At 40.0% G+C, this 17,606-nt stretch overlaps 1 protein-coding gene across 1 annotated transcript in view; it reads left to right on the forward strand.

The window, feature by feature from the left end:
* Positions 1-2,148: 2,148 nt before the first annotated feature.
* DNAH5 (dynein axonemal heavy chain 5) overlaps positions 2,149-17,606 on the forward strand; it is a 266,364-nt gene continuing 250,906 nt past the window's right edge. The window contains exon 1 of the mRNA XM_046670920.1: positions 2,149-2,281. Within this exon, the coding sequence (XP_046526876.1) occupies positions 2,270-2,281 (12 nt within the window). The 5' untranslated portion in view covers positions 2,149-2,269. The remainder of the gene's footprint in view (positions 2,282-17,606) is intronic.

Consider the following 17,606-nt stretch of genomic DNA (forward strand, 5'->3'; position numbering starts at 1 on the left):
TCTCCAGAAGATCAAGTTTAAGCATATGGCTGTGGGAGGGGCTGGAGAGCTGCCTGCGTCTGCTATCTGCCCAACTACTAACTGCTGGAATTAATCTAGAATACTGGTCAGGAAGCCACAAGGAGGTCCTCTGAGGATGGTGCCTAGGGCAGGAACTCGTGGCCTGGGATAGCTGTAGAAGGTCTGGAACTCAGGCCAGATCCAAGGAAGTCTGCTCCAGCTTGGGGATCCTGAACAACATACACCCCTCTGGGAGCAAAGAAGAATTTTCAGCAGGAAGAGAAGACCAAGGACAAAATTGTCTAGTTCACAGTTTTGCCTAAGACGGCACAGACCAGGGAACCATAGGACTGTATTGATTGTCTCACCCCTGGCTTTCTTTCTGAATTCACCCAGATGCATGTTGGTGGGCCATCATTCCTGGAGGTGTCCCTCCTTTCTCCCACCCTCTCACCTTCCTTACCTTCTGTCATCTCGATATAGTCTAGAGGTTAGGCACCAGGTGGAGCTAAATTGCCAGTGCTTACAAATCATTCCACTTTTCCGGTTATGTGGCCTTGGGCAAGCACTTCATATCTCTTTGTGTCTCCTCTGTAAAACGGGGGCAATGTGATAACGGCCAAGCTTGGAAGGTGTTTTAAGATAAAATGAGTTAATGCACAATAATCACCGAGGAAAGTGTTAGCTCTCATTTTCCCTTCTCAGACCTACTTACAATAGACACCCTTTTTCCTTGGGGCTGTATTCCCAAGGTCAAGCTGAGTTTTCACCTCTAATAAAAAAATGACTCTTTTCTTGAGGGTCTGGTTCTAAACTCTTCTAAGGTGACTATTAGGGTGCACAATTAACTTTGACAATATGCTAATGAGACCTGCAGGGTGATGACACTGTGCAGTCCCTGAGAAAGCAGGGGCAGACGGAACCCAGCTACCTTGAGTCCCGGGTTGGCATTCCCTTTAGGCTAACACGCAGGGCATCATGGGGCAAAGATGCCTTTTGCAGGCAAAGTTACACAAATTGCCCACAAAGTCAGACAGTTAAAATGTCATTTATTTCCACTCAATTTTGCAGTCAACCTAAAACTGCTCTAAAAAATAAAGTTAAAAAACTGCTCTAAAAAAATTAAGTTTATTAATTAATAAAAAAGATAGGGCCAAAGAAAAAGTCATTTCTAATTTTCTTAGTTTCTGAAGAGTATTTAGTTTATCACTGCTTAAGGATTTTTTTTCCCTAATACGAATGTGAACAATTGTTCAAGACTTAATCTTAGTAGCCCTTACGAGCAGATGCATCTTCTCCTCTCTGTGGAGATTTGGGGCTGGTCTTCCCACAGTTTATGTAGAGCTTTCTAGAGATTTAGTTTAATATGGTAGCCACCAGCCACACTGGCGATGGAGCATTTGAAATGTGGCTAGCCCGATCTGAAATGTACTGTTAGTACACATACGATTCCGTGGACTAAGTATGATAAAAAGAATGTAAAATATATCATGAATAATTTTTACATTGACAATATATTAAAATAATATTCTGGATATATTAGGTTCAATGAAACATACTATTAAAATTAATTTCACCACAACTAGAAGGACCGGCAACTAAGATATACGACTATGTACAGGGAGGGTTTGGGGGGATAAAGCAGAAAAAAAAAAAAAAGGAAAGAATTTCCATTGAGCTCTAAGCTGAAGAACCAGCTGTGGATGTACCTGACAAGGAAGCAATGAGAGGAACCGAAGTATGAGTCAAGGCTGCGGGAAGATGTGTGAACTAAAGTTGAAACATTCTATATTCCATTTTGAATTTTTTTCTCCTGAAGCTAGAAACACATAAAAGTCCACATTTAAACAAAATAACGTGGACTTGGCTGATGCTAGAAGTAACAGTCAGCTGAGACCTAACAGAGAGCTGATGGAAAACAGGCAAGAAATGGCACCTGGGGCTCGGTGGAGGAAAGCTCTGATTTCCGTTCTCCCGGAGCCGGCTTTCGAGCGGGCTGCGGGGTAAGTGGCCCGGGTCGCGCGGACCCGGGGAGGCGCTCGAGCGCTAGGAGCAGGAGGGACCGGGTCCAGGCGGAGCATTGCTCGTCGCCATGGCAACCGCGTGAGCAGCAAACAGCCGGAGGTGCCGGGCGGCTGGCGGCCCGAGCGGACGCCGGGGAGCAGCTGCAGGAAGAAGACGGCAGCGGCGGCGGCGGGGCCGAGCACCCGACGACTGGCCACCCGGCCACGTCGCTGCGTGTCCCCGCAGAGCGCAGGAGCGCAGCGCCATGGACAAGCTGGTACCGTGCTTGCTGGGGGCGCGCAGCTCCTGCGTCCTGCCCGCCCCGCTGCGGCGCATGCGCAGCCGCTGGGTGCCCGGAGCTCTGGGTTCCATGGGGTCCACGCAGGGGCGGGTCTCTCTTCTGTTTAGGGCTTGAACTTCAGAGCGTGGGTCCTGAAAGCGCTGTCGTGAGCTTGTAGGGCTAGAGATGCTGGTTTTGAGATCTGCAGGTTTTTCTCAGGAAGTGCTGGTCAATCATGTGCACCAACCAAGGCACCCATAAAATGTAAAAGCAATAGGTTCAGGGACTACCTCTCCCCTTTGTCTTCAAGTTGCTGTTTTCCCTCTTCCTCTTACTGCGCAAAGGCCCCTGGTGGTTAGCGACGTGGACCCAAGCAACCCATTGTCCCATTGAGAGCATCAAAGATACCCAGGTGTGGCGCAGGCTGCTTTTCTATGAAGTTGTTGGCTGTTACTAGCTCTCATTGGCTCTTGGGCTTGGACAAAAGCAAATGTTTAGTTCCCTTGGAGAGAGGGAGAGGGATGGTGTGCCGAGAATGCGCCACCGGGTAGTTTCGTTCTGTCTTTTATACTTGCGTCGGTGCACAGTAGTGAGAAACGGCTGGAGGCGAGCTCTGTGCATTTAAATCAGCTTTCGCATTTGGTCTCTCTCTCTTAAATGAATACTGTGGAATGAAAGAAAATCCAGGTACTTGTTTTTGCATTTATCTTCAAGGGAGATTATAGTTTTTCATTTTGCTACACTATCTATAGCTCCATAACTCCAGAAACCTATTATTCTAAGAATAAAATATGCACCCTGTCATTACGTTTAATAAACGTAAATTCATACTTATTTAATGAAGAGCAATGCATATAGTTTATGTGAATAATACTTAAAGGTTTTCCTCCTCTCTGTAGAGGTTTACCTTGCTCAAAATTTGCTGTTTTATTCTTGTGAGCATCTCGTTATGGAGGATATATTAATGTTCTTATTTTCATATAATTTAGATGTCATAAGTACTTGGAATATCCAATATATCTATTTTGTGTTTCATTAAGACAAATACTCATTAGTTCTTTTTAGTCTTTTTGGTGACTCCTCTCCCTATATTCTGTCAAAGAAAAAAGTGACCCTGAAATGACGGATGGTATTTCTACTGCTAATACCTGTAAACCAATGACTTTTTTTGTATGTCCTAAGTATAAATCCATGTATTATATAATCTTACCTAAGTTTATCAAGTTTTATGCTATAGGTGATGTGGGGTCGGTGAGCTGAGGAGTCGAAGAAAGATTTCTTGGACTCTCAAGGTCTGGCAGTGGTGCTCTTTTATTTAGAGAATAGTACAGAATAGCATGGGGACAGGACCCATGGGCATTCAGAGCTCCTGCTGCTGCATGGGGACAGGACCCATGGGCAGTGAAGAGCTGTTGCTGCTGCTTCATGGGGACAGGACCCATGGGCAGTCAGAGCTCCTGCTGCTGCCCTGAGTTGAGGGTTAGGGCTAATTTTATAAGGCATGGGTACGTGACTTATTTTTACTGGAAAAAGAAAAGATGATGTAAAAAGTCATTAAATGATTTCAGTGCAGATGGGGTCTGGTTATTGTGCGGTCATATAACTTTTAGATACGAATCTGGCCATATAGATCGGCATGTAGGTGAGGATACCCTGGGCTTCTCTCCCTGGGGCAGCCCTAATTCATACCATAAAAAAAATCCACTGGGTCATATAGTTTGGCATGTAGACCAGGTCACCTTGGGCTTCTCTAGCTGGGGCAGCCTTAATCCACATCATAGGGATGTAAAACACGGCTATTAGCCTTATACCGTGTTCTTAAATTGATTATGCTTGCTGTAAGATTTTAGTGCTGTGTCCTTTTGCTCTACTTTCCCTTGGTCTGTTCAAGTTTGCATAAAAACTATCTCATATCTCTTGTTTAACTTCTGTAGTAATCTAGGAAATTAAATTGATATATCTCTTTTTATCTACTAAAATTGCAAAGACCAAGAAAAAAAATTATTGAAGAATGTTTAATAACATGGAAAAATGTTCACAATTAATACGTGAAAAAAGTAGGTCACTGAAGCAATATTGTTCCAGTTTTATAAAAATAAAAAAGGTATGTAAATATGTATGGAAAACAGAATAAAAGGACACACTGAAATATTGGTGGTGATTATCTCTGTCTGGTGGCATTAAAGAGGATTTTATTTTTCTTTATTTAAAAAATTTCCATAATGAATATACATATGATAAAAATATATTTAAATATAAATTATCATATTTAAATACCTAAAAGTATATATTTACATAAAAGTACAAATATATTTATCAACAATGATAAATATTTATATAAACATATACATTTTGTAGTTTAGACAATTATAAAGAATAATGCCCCCTAAATGTTTACAGAACTTTCTTCTCCCAAGACAAACTTAAGTCCTTTGGTAAAGATTTTCTGTGCGCACTGGCAACATCCTTTGTGAGGATTGTTTTGCACCTCATGCTCTCTCCCCCAGCTGAGTGAGCAGCCCCTATTTTACATAAATTGGAAACAGAAGGAAGATGGTAAATGAGCATGCCCAGATCAATGTGAAGAGCAGCAAGAATGAAACAAATGTATGGCTCAGTACTGTTTCTTATGCAACATCATTTTCCTGACCCCCATCAGTGGCAGTTTGTTGTCCCTAATCTGAGGTTGGTGTGGAAAGGATTTTAGTAGCTATAATAATTTATCATCAGTGCTGTAAATATGGATTTCAGTGGTTACAGTATTTAGGAAAAATAGAAACAGACTGAGGCACATAAATTGTTACAGCTGTGAAATGTGAAGTCTGCAGGACTTTAAATTGCCCTGAGGAAGGTGGCGGGGGTGGGGGTGGGGGTGGGGGTGGGTGGAGGGGTGTTCTGTTTTTCTCTCAGGTCCAGGTTGTCTGAGGCTAGTATCAGCATTTGAAAAAGGCTGCTGAGTATAGGTATTTCGAGGAATTGGCTCCCCTGTGTAAGAAATGTTAGGAGGAAGTTTACCTGCTACATTTTCTCCTTTAGTCATGCTAAGTTCTTTCCTGGCATTGAGCGCGGTGGCTGTTTATTTATACCTCTCTCCTGTTTGCTTTTGGCTTTACTTTTTGAGGCCTTACTTATAACAGCCAGCAGAGAGTAAATTTGCCTTTCCTCTGCCTTTTAGTTCTATTTAGGCCCTCAAAAGATTGGAATGTCCACTCACATTGGTTTTTAAGGGGGAAAAGGTAATAGAAAATGACTCATTAGTAGACTTCAGCTCAAACTGCTGCTGTCCAGGGTTAAAGACCCATTGGGCCATGCTGACCCCACATTGCTTGGATTTCAGAACAGATCTGTGGTTTGGCACTCATGACTTTTTCCTTCTCCCCTTCCCTTCTCTGCTTTAGGCATCAAAAGCCTTTCACTAGCTTGCCCACCACTCATGGCAGAAAGGTGGCTGTTACCTTTCAGATGAAGAACAGCTGGGACCAGACTTTTGACTTAGATTTGTGGTCCCTATATCACAGTAAAAGATATTTACACAGGCACTAAGCAGTAATATTAGAAGCATTTCCTTTCAAATAAAAGAGGAATCTCCAGAACATTGGAGACTGCTGGTTATCGTTGCTGCACGTCAGATCACCCCCAAACTTAGTGGCTTAAAATAGCAACAATCATTGTATTATCTCTTCCAATTTCTGCAGGTCAGGAAGCCAGGAGTGGAGTCACTGGCTGGTTCTGGCTTGAGGGTGTAGGGAGGAAGAAATATTGCTCTACTCTTCTAGGTTCTTCTGGCTAGTCTAAGAATTAAAGTGACATGAGACAGAGTAACCGGAGAAAATCAAACAAATTTAATGACATGTTTACATGGGAGAAAACTAGGGAAACTGAGTAACTTGCCAAAATAGCCAAAGCCACCACCTTAAATACCATCTTCAGCTAAAGACAAAGGAGGATGTTGGGGGTAGGGGTTTGGGACTTCAAAGAGGAGGAAGGCAATTCACATGGAGATTGAAAATCAAATGTTTGGTAAACAATGTTTGTCATGCCTTGCACAGGCAATGAGACATAGAGAGGACTTTGATCAAATGGGCCTTGCTAGGTTCCTCTCTGTCTACCACACCTTGTTCATCTTATACTATAGTTATCTATGGTGATAGCTTCTTCCTGGAACAAGCCTATTGTCTTAAGTTATTTTAGGCAGTTAGGGGGAAGATCAAAGTTTCTTGCTGAGTCTTTTGTTCTTAATATTCAAACCAAAGAGACATATTTGGGGTAGGGAACTGTCTCCCCTACATTCCCACCTTTGAAACGTCAAGAAGTTTCACAGTCCAGAAGCTGAGTTGGTAGATTGTTCCATCTCATTGAACCAGTCTCTTAGTCCTGTCAATAGGTCAGTCCAGTTAAATTAATTTTAGGAAGCAGCAATGCAGGTGAGCTCCCCAAGTTAGGCCTATATTGCACAAGCAAGCAATCAGGTATTTAATAAGAGGCATTCTATGGAAACAAAAAGAAAAAAGTTAATGGTTGGAGCAAATTATAAACCAGTTTCTGAGCCCAGGGGACAGCCAGTCACGAAGATTTCTGGATGTCAGGGTTGAAGCATCTTTTGTAGTTTGAAATGTCTCTGATGATATCATTGGGTGTTCAGTTATCTTTCTAAGTAGCTTACACAGCAAAAGCCATGAAGGTTGCCTAAGTATGGTCTATCATGGTGATCTTTTTAAAGTTTATATTGAGTTGCCAAGCTTTAGCTTTCAGGGCTTCAGAAAAAAGGGGATTTAGTTCTCAGTGATTCCAGATCAAAAGGATGGAAAAAATTGAAAATGTTAGTTTGGAGATTTGTAGCCACATATTTGAGGAACCTAGAAGAATTTAGGATCCATACAGTTTACAGGTGGAAAGCAAAAACCTCAAAGACAGTTAACAGAACTAGAATCTAATGTCAACACAGGTATGCTACTGAAACCTAATTTTTCCCTCGAAATCACCCTCATTTCTACCAAAGATAGCCAAATTAAGAGTAATTTGTTTGCAAAATGTTTTTTTAACAAAGTTGGCCAGTTTATTTACATACATACAGCAAGAGTGCTGATTGATCATATAGGGTCTTTTAAATCTGCTTTGCTGGAACTTTTCGTGAGGAATTTCAGATTGAACTTTTAAAGGCCTCTCGAGGCCAGGAAAGCCAACCTAAGGACTTGTCATCAGACTCTGCCTGTAATACCTGTAGATTTGAGGGAATGCCTCTCTTCTCAAGGTCCCCAAAATATCTTGAGGTTCTTTTACCTGCCAGGAAGTGACCTTCTTTACTCACTTGCTAAGTTTGCTGGGAACCCTGTAAGCAAAGTACCAGGCTGATATTTCCAAAGGGCTTTATTTATTCCATAAAGTCAACCTTTGTTCCTTAATGCTGCCTGGTAGTATTTGAGTCTATGCATGTCTCTCTTAAATATGATATTTCAGTCAAAGCCTTGGTAATATAACCAATGTTGGCAATTGTGTCCTATTACAAGGAGAACAGATTATTTTATTTTATTTTATTGAGTTCATGTTGGCTTATAACATTGTGTAAATTTCAGGTGTACATTACTTTATTACAGTTTCTGTAGAGACTGCATCATGTTCACCACCAGTAGTCTAGTTTTTATCTGTCACCATACATATGTGTCCCTTTAGCTCTTTTGCCCCTCCCCACCACCTTTCTCCTCCAGTAACCACTAATGTATTCTCCTTATCTATGTGTTTTTTTGTTTATCTTCAACATGTGAGTGAAATCACACAGTCTTTGTCTTTCTCTGTCTGACTTATTTCTCTTAGCATAATACCCTCAAGGTCCATCCACGTTGTCACAAATGGCATGATTTTGTGTTTTTTTTTTTTTTGGCTGACTAGTTATCCATTGTATATTTACACCCCATCTTCTTTATCCATTCATCCATTGGTGGGCACTTGGGTTGCTTCCACATCTTGGCTATTGTGAATAATGCTGCAATGAACATAGGGGTGCATAAATCTTTTTGAATTATTGATTTCATGTTCTTTGGATGAATACTCAGTAATGGAATAGCTGGATCATATGGTATTCCTATTTTTAATTTTTTGAGAAATCTCCATACTGTTTTTCATAGTGGCTGCACCAGTTTGCATTTCCACCAGCAGTGTATGAGGGTTCCCTTTAAGGAGAACAAATTCTTATTAAACTTATGTAAAGAACTAAATTGCCATGAAAATAAGAATACTCATTTACTAAGAGTTTCCAAATTCTGGAGGGTTCAGGTAGGGAGAAAAAGATAAATGTTTCAATTCTACTTACAAAGGTATAATTTGCCAAATTGCTATAAGTCATAGTTAGCTTACGAGAAAAGAGGAAAAGATTTCCTTAAATCTGGAAAACCAAAACATGCTTAAAAAGCAATGTTTCAAATAAGTCACAAAAATTATAATCATCTTCATCAGTTCATTCAGTCCTATATAATCAATTCTTGATCTTTTGTTAGCAGTTTTATGAAGCCATCAGTTTCTCTGTTAGAGTTCTGTAATTTCTTACCCAGTTCAGTTTTATGATCTTACGGTTTATTAGAAACCTGGATTGTAGAGTAAGTGTCAGATTCCTTTTTGTGAATCTCTCAGAAGATGAAACATATTTGCAAAATCATCAGAGTAAAAGAATAACTGTCTGTAAATGACAAAAGACTTACAATGGTGTGGTTAAAGATCTGACTACAATGCAAGTGACAGGGAAATTTTGTTATTTTTGTAACATTTTAAGATCATGACTAGAATTATATTAGGACATATCAGATTTTTAGGAATTTTATATCAATTTTTTAAGAAAATGTATATTAACAACATTTACCCATGTACTGTAACCTAAGGAGGTTTATCATCATTTTTTGACAGTGATTCCCATGCAATTTAACATACTAAATAAGCCTAATTAGTTTAGTATCTCCCTCTTTGTAGGAAAGAACAAATTCTTTGAAAGTCTCAGGGGCCCACTGGAAATTCTCAAAGTTACTTTCATATCAAAAGAAAGACTTTGTTTATGGTTTGAATTTTGGGAAGTTTGTCAAAAAGTATCAAAAGATTTTAAAACTCTTAGTCAGATAGGATCATAGGTCACTGTGAAACAATGCTTAGTTATTCATTTAACCAAAGTGACAAGGGAAGATGTTAAAGGCAAACACAGAAAGTGAAGTGTTAAAAAACCTTAGCTGTCTTAATAGACAGGCCTCAGCTTTTAGAACATAGTAAATTATTTTGACAAAATTTAAGAATCCTTGCCTTTTAGGTAGACTTACTGAAAAATAGGAAAAACCTTTCATAATCTTGTTATCAAGAGCAGACTAAAAGTCCAAGAAAATCATCCTTTTAAGAGAGAGAAAACCAAATCCTAATTTGGCAGTAGTTTACTTTTATATTAAAGCTCATTTGCTTTCTTAAATTCATTCCAATCTTAGCCAACTTGACCATGTACAAAACTCTTTTCTCAGGGTTCCTCTCCCAAAAACCTTTTGTAACTTTCTTTTTTACATTCAAAATTTGTCCCATGCTTTCCCTCATTCTTAGCCTCTCCTTAGGGCAAAAAATACTTTCCTCTTTCCCATGACCAGTATTACTTTAGGACAGATTTTCTTTCTCAACAAAACAAACAAACAAAAATATCTCCATTCTTTATACCTTCTTTTACTGAAAACATACAATAGGTCTGTCATTTAACTTAATTTAGCAAAACTCTAAGGTTTCAAGTTACCAAAATGATTTTGGAAGCTATTTTAAGGACACATGCCATAAAATATAATTATTTTTGTGTGTAACAATATAATTATTGTTAAATAAATATTATTGTTATCTATAAACTCTTATCTCACTTACATCTATCTAAATCATTTGCTCCCAACAATTATGTTTAGATTATCCACAAAAACTTCATGAGACATTAGACAAAATTAGCTATCACTCTAAGTTATTTTTACTGAGAAATTTTATAACAGAGATAATGTAAGCTTATTTGACTAATAAATTCAAGTAGAATAAAGCCTGTATGTCTGCATTATGTCCAGTGCTGAGGACATAACTTTGAAGACATGCCTATTTCAATCAAATCAACAAACTTAAGTAAGCTTTTATTTACCAAAGATTATTTTATATCATGTTAACTTGAAGAAACATTTGGGTTATTTTCCATTACACTTAGAAATAATTTATATAAGGGCTTACCTTAAACCAATTAAATAGAACTCTTAATTTTGGCCATACCATCTGGGGATAGAAAAATATCTCACATTTACAACACGTATATGTAGACATACATGAACACATAGACATAGACCCTATAGCTTCTGTTAAATTTTTGCTATAAATTAGGTAAGATACAAAACTCACTTGTTTATAAAAGAATAATTGGATCCAAATTTTATTTTAGCAGTTGGAGAGAGTTAAGTTCACCTATCAAGTCATTATACTAATATTTGTGGAGAGGACTTTTAAGTTTTTTTTTAAAAAAATTGCCAAATTTCCAAATATTTCCTCTTTCTCTCTCTCTCTTTTTTTTTTTTAGGTTGCATTGATTGAGCTAACTGGGATCAGTCTCAGGCCATTGTGGGCTGTGTTTACATTTCTGATTTTGTTGAGATTTGCAAGACAAAGGTAGTTGCTTTTAATTTCTCAAATAAGTGGGGTTTAGCCTGAATGATATCAAAAGGCTGATCCACTCATCCAGTCACATTTTCTTCAATTTGCTTCTTTATATCAGGGAGATTTTTAACTACGAGGTAAATCAAGAGATTTTTTTAAGTTCTAAAACTTCAGGACAATGTGCCATACCTTTAAAAGTCTGCACAAAGTATTTAACAAAGACCCTCTTCCCGAGTGCACAATTGAACCCTAGACTAATTCACCTTGGGGTTTGGCTTCCATTATCTTTCCTATTAGCTGTGGAATATCAGCCACCAGTTTCTGTCTCTCACTGTGTGGGCTCAGGCAACCTTATTGACTCCTTTTAGCATGTTTAATTAACATTGCATAAAGAGTGGATTTATATGTCCTCTGTTTTACAATATCAGGCGGGGGAAATGTTCCCCAGTGAGACACCATGTCTATCCCCATAATACAACCCATATATTTAATCAGGCAGAAGAGATATAGTCACTTCACATAAAGCCCATTTAAATACACCAATTCTTGTATGGAGTTTCATCTTAGTTCCATCAACTCTTATACCTCTAACCATAGCTTCTGTTAGGATTTCATCAACAAGTCTCAATCTTATAATATTGGGTAGGGGAAGCATTCCTGGCCAGACATATGGGGCATCTATTCCCATAAAACACTCAGGCAAAGTTGACGTAACTGCTTCATATAATCCTAGCTCAAACATTCCAACCTTTATAATCCTATAAACTCTTACACTTTTATGTTTTCTCAATCTAATTGTAGCCTGAGTCAGTGTCCCACCAATGGGTTTTGGTAGCATAGCTCATGGGGTTCCTGCTTCAAGGAGTCTCAGAAATTTCTCCTCTCCATCTCCCAGTCATTTTACCCATTCCTGTGTAAAAGGCTTTGAGTCCCCAGGGAGGGGTTGAGGGGTTGAGCCAAGAGACCCTGGCCTTTTTGTCAATCTTTAACTTGATTAACTGGCTTCACTGTTGCACTAAGCGATTGTTGGTCAGGCTTCTCATTGTGATCTCTGCCTTCCAGCTTTTAAATTTCTCCAAACTGGGGTAAATAGACCAGACTAGTTTGGGGCCCTTTAATGTTGGGTTGACTAGCATGGGGTTCCTTTGGCCTCCCCAATCTTAGGGAATAGTGTATTAAAACCTTTGTTTTAACTCTATTAATGTCCATTTTATTCATCCTATTTTTTTTGTTGTTGTTGCTTTGTCTCCCCAAATCCCCCCAGTACATAGCTGTATATTTTAGTTGTGGGTCCTTCTGGTTGTGGCATGTGAGATGCCACCTCAACATTGCCTGATGAGTGGTGCCGTGTCTACGCCCAGGGTCCGAACTGGCTAAACCCTGGGCCGCCAAAGCGGAGTGCACGAACTTAAGCACATGGCCACGGGGCTGGCCCCCATTCTATTTTTTAATAACCATCTAAAGATTTCCATCCTGCTAGGATGAGTCCCATGACTCTTTCCTTTCTGATTTCTCTTTGTTTTGCCCCTTCCAATATTTGCTTTATTTACCTTGTTTCCTAATAACCTTTAAAAAAATTTCCACCTTATTGGGAGGTGTCCCTTGATTCTCCCCTCAGTTTGTTACCATTCTCTTGTTAATTAATTTAATGCTTCATTAGTATCTGTAAGACCATAAGAGGAAGCTGAGACCCCAAATTCAATTAAGTTCTCAAGGCTAATTGTTATTTCTTTGTATTTCTTTTTAATTTGGTCTTTCCATAGGTATTAATAAAACTGCTGTTTATGATGAGAGCTCTCTAAAAATTTTTCCAATTTAGAAGTTTTTCCAATTTAAGGATCCATTATCTGGCCATTGATGAGTAGAATCTTAATAGCGACTCAAACCAATAAGCCTTTTATGGCTTAACCATGGAGGTATGAGTTGTCCCCATAAGTCAATGCAAAAGAAGCAGACCTCAGAAGATCCAGAAAGTTCACTCCCAAAAATAGTCTAAGAAAGCAAAGGCCTTTGTTGCACAGGTGGTCAGGATGGTGTAGTGAAAACAGCATTAGCAAGCAATGAAGGTTGAGACAACAAGTGCCCCTTATGGACTGGGATCCCTTATGATAAACTCTCCTGAGAGTTGACACAGCCAGACAAAGAGAGTGCATCTCGGAACCCCAGGCTGTTCAACTTGCTGCTGAGATGCATGCTGATATGTGCATCTTGGATGGTGGAGATCAGAGAGGATATTTTCACTGGTCACAAAGCCAAGCTTTCAAGACAGATCTAGATGAAAGGGAAAACCTCATCTGATTTTTTTTTCTTATATGCACATAGCGGCTTTAGCTAAGCCTTGGGTCTCTTGGAGCCAAACTAACACCTAAGAGCCATGTGCCATGGAGTTGGGGATTGTGTGTTATCTTTTTGAGGTGGTGATTGCCCTAATGGCTCTTAAATGCTTGATCCATGCGCACCAGTTTTGTAGCTTTGGTTTCCAAGATGTCCCTTAGCAATAGCTTTTAATTCCTGTCCATATTAACCCATAGCAAAGTTTGTCATCAGACTATGGGGCAGGCCCAGACAACAGGTTTATAGGGCTTATGCCTATGTCTTGCCCTATGGTTTTTCTTTTTTATGACAAATGACACAAATGACAGAGACAGGGAAAAACAGGGACCATCTCTGGGAAGAGAAGGATCAATAACAACCAAAGAGTACTCTACCGAATTTCCCAGAGTTGCCGAGTCCAAGAAACTAGCTTCACAAATATTTTCTCCTGCTAGTCTAAATTTAGAAAAGGAAAAAACTCACCACTCCTACTTCCACTGGACCCTACAGGCAGAGATTTGGGAAACTGACTGGTAAGAGCTCTTACCTCCTGCTGGCTGTTGTCAGAGGTCCAAGATCTCTCAGTTGCACTGGTGTTGGAGCGTGTATTATCCAGTCAGTTAAGTTTTCTTCCATCCTCATCGCCAACTGTAGGGAGGAAGAAAATTTTCTCTACCCTTCTAGGTTCTTCTGGCTGGTCTGAAAATTAAAGTGACATGAGACAGAGTAACAGGAGAAAATTGAACAAATTTAATAATATGTATAAATGGGAGAAACCCAGGAAAACTGAGTAACTTGCCAAAGTGGCCAAAGCTAACACTTTAAATACCATCTTCAGCTAAAGACAAAGAAAGATGTTGGGGATAGTAGTTTGAGGCTTCAAAGGGGAGGAAGGCAATTCACGTGGAGATGGAAAAGCAAATGTTTGGTAAACAAATGTTTACCGTGTCTTGCAGAGACAATGAGACATGAACAGGACTTTGATCAAATGGGCCTTGCTAGGTTCCTCCCTGTCTACCACACCTAGTTCATATTATACTACAGTTATCAATGGTGATAGCGCCTTCCTGGAACAGGCCTTCTATCTTAAATTCTAATAGGCAGTTAGAGGGAAGTTCAAAGTTTCTTCCTGAGTGTTTTGTTCTTAAAAATATTCAAGCCAAAGAGACACATTTTGGGGTAACAAATTCTGCTCCCCTATAAGGGCATCTCCTATGGTGTTTGGGGGGCTGGAGAGGCATCTGTATCCATGAGTCTTAGATGCCTCCATGTGTTTTTTTTGCATGGGCTTCCTCAACAGCACAGGCGGCCTACGTTCATGGTGGCCGAAAGCTTCAAAGAGAATATTCTAGAAAGCAAGGCAGAAGCTCGTGACCTTTATGATCTAGACGTGGAAGTTACTTCTGCAGTGATCTATTGATCAGGACAGTCACACCTCCTCCTTCCCTGCTTGTAGGGTGGAGACCCCACTCAATGGGAAGAATGCCCACCTCACATGAGGACACCAGTTATATTGGACTAGGGCCCACTCTAATGGCCTCATCTTAACTTGGTTCAGTCTGCAAGGATGCTATTTCCAAGTAAGTTCACATCTTGAGGTACTGGAGGGTTAGAACTTCAACATATCTTTTTGGGGGAATATAACTCAACACGTAACAGTAATATAATGCATCAAGCTATTATTAATAATTTTCCTCTTAGTATGAATTCTTATTCTTTTCTTTAAAATATATTATATTATTATATTATATATAGTTTTTACTTAAAAAGTAGTTAATGGTCATGGGAAAAAAAGGAAAAAAACCCCTTACGTAATATAAAAGGGTGTACAATTCAAGGCATATCTTTATCTCAGCCCTGTCCTCTAGCTCCCTCACTGGAAGCAATCATTTCAATGGTCTTTTTGGGACTCTCCTCTTGGAAACTTTCTACATACCTCAGTATTTGCATCTATGTTCATCAGTGATATTGGCCTGTAGTTTTCCTTGTCAGGTTTTGGGATCAGGGTGATGTTGGCTTCATAGAATGTGTTAGGGAGTGCTCCATCTTCCTCAATTTTCTGTAATAGTTTGAGAAAGATAGGTATTAAATCTTCTTTGAATGTTTGGTAGAATTCTTGTATTCTCTTTCTTAATGTGGGACTCCCCAATTTGCATAAGCCTCAGACCCCACTAGATTGAGATCCACCCCATATTGGTTAAATAAGTGCTATTGTGGGTGACTTGAGAACTCTGGGCTCTGGATGGATGGGAGGTGAGAAGGAGAAAGGGGGTGAAAGGGAGGAAGAAAGGAACAGAGATTAATTTTGCCTTTGTCACAGTTTTCCCTCCGGCTAGCTTTGGTGGTTAGGGCATCAGACATCATTTGTTAAATGCCCATTGGATGTGTTACAAGGCAATGTGGGAGACTTAAAAACTGAAGATATGGGTCTTTGTTCTCACAAAGGTTTAACTGTCTCATTGGGAAGACAAGCACACCAAACACTGCTGAAAATCCTAAACAAGTTAAAATGAAAACTAACTCAGTGCAAAATGCATGAGATTATCATGTCATGAACGGCACAGTGGGGATCAATGTGGGGCAGAGCTTCAAACTGACCTCCATCAGCTGCTCGGAGCCCTGTCTGATGATGAGCTTGTGACTGGGAGCTCCTGAAATGTGGTTATTCTGCCTGTATTGACCTGGGTTTGCTGCTAGTCATGTGTGATGGATGGATGCTGCTGAAGATGGATTGTGGCAATGAACCTGCACGGTTGTTCCAGGTGAAACTAAGGATGCAAACAGCTAGCCATGCAGATAGAAGAATGTTATAGCAGATGTGGCAATGCAGCAGACAGACAAATTGCATGAGCAGCAGTCTTGGAGCAAAGAGGCAGAGCCTGGTGAAGAGCTTTCAAATTGAGGTCATTCCTCCCCAACCGGGTTATGATTCCTTTTTCATCTAAGCTTATAAGTGGAGAAGACGGTCAGACCACCAGTGGCTCCTTTGTGGTAATAGTACTGAAGAATAGGGTAATGTTATTTTCCGTGTCATAGTGGGCTTTGATGATATGTAGTTGGGTCTGGGGTTAGGTATCTTTTCATATCTGTCACACGTAATGAGTCGTTCTACAGCAGGGTTCTACTCTTTTGTCTTTGTTCTTTGCTGTACAACTGTTTTGCTGAAGTTGATTATAGTCATGATTTTCAAGGTCTATATTTCTTTAATGTATCCTAGTTTTTTGGCTATTATAGAATTGATGAAGGTACTTTTCCAGGAAGGTCAATGTAAATAATTAATTATCTCAATGGCACAATTCCTTTTGAGGGAGGAAATTGCTTTTGTTTGGGAAAAACAAACAAACTCCAGCTAAGTCACTAGAGGTAGGAGGGCAAAGCCTGAACAACCCAGGAGAATGTCTTATAGCAAGTTCACTGTCTGGCAGGGTGGGTGGGTAGGTGAGGGGTGTGGGAGATGTGGAGGTGCTCAGGAGGAAGGCTGGGGGATACCTGAAGCTGGAGGCTGGACATGTGCAGTGGAAGAGTCATGGAATGATCCCCCAGGTGTGAGGTGAGTGGAGAGCCTGGGAGTGGGGATGCCTAGGGTTCATTTGGAAATTGTCTTCCCTCTTTTGGCCTCTGAGGAGGTCTGCCATATTCATGAGCCACGTTGTTGTCTCCTGGAATTTGAGCAATGGGCAGTGTTATACATCTGGTCCCCTCAGAGGGAAAAGCTCAGAGCTGGAGGGGGTCTTGAGCCCTTCAGCCCCTGGGGGGCTGTAGAAATCTTGCGGAGGGCACAGAATTGGTGCTTGGGCCAGATTCATCTAGATCTCCAGAGGCTAGCACATCACAGCTGACTTCTGGGTATCTCATTGCATGGGGTGTGAGAATAAATCAGCAAAGATGATTCCAGAACCATCCCTGAAGCAAATCTTTTTATGGACATGCTCATACTTTTTAAGGTTTTTTGAAGGTTGGACTATAGGATTCATTTTATTTATGCCCTTACGTTGTTAAGGGGAAACACCTATGTCTTGCTCTGGCCCAATGCTGAGTTTATTAGGCAATTAAAAATGCTTATTAATGGAATAATCTTTTCATAAGACTAAATTCTATGTAATCTCCATTTTATTAGCTTTAGAGTTAATAATGCAGTGGGTGGAATATTTGATTTTCCTCTTGCTGAGAAAATTAGTCTTAGAACCCTTGGGTATTCAGTACCCTTTTCCCAGGCTTGTGTAGACCTAAAAATTTAAAAATGAGAAATCCCTTCCAGTCACGTCATTTACCTTTAAACTATGTTCTACCTGCTTAAAGACAAAATTTAGAGAGAGTAATAAAATGCAGCGTATTTAACTTCCTTCTGAACATGTTGAAGCATCTGCATCATGATTAC

The sequence above is a fragment of the Equus quagga genome, chromosome 9, assembly GCF_021613505.1.
Source record: "Equus quagga isolate Etosha38 chromosome 9, UCLA_HA_Equagga_1.0, whole genome shotgun sequence".
Lineage (NCBI taxonomy): Eukaryota > Metazoa > Chordata > Mammalia > Perissodactyla > Equidae > Equus > Equus quagga.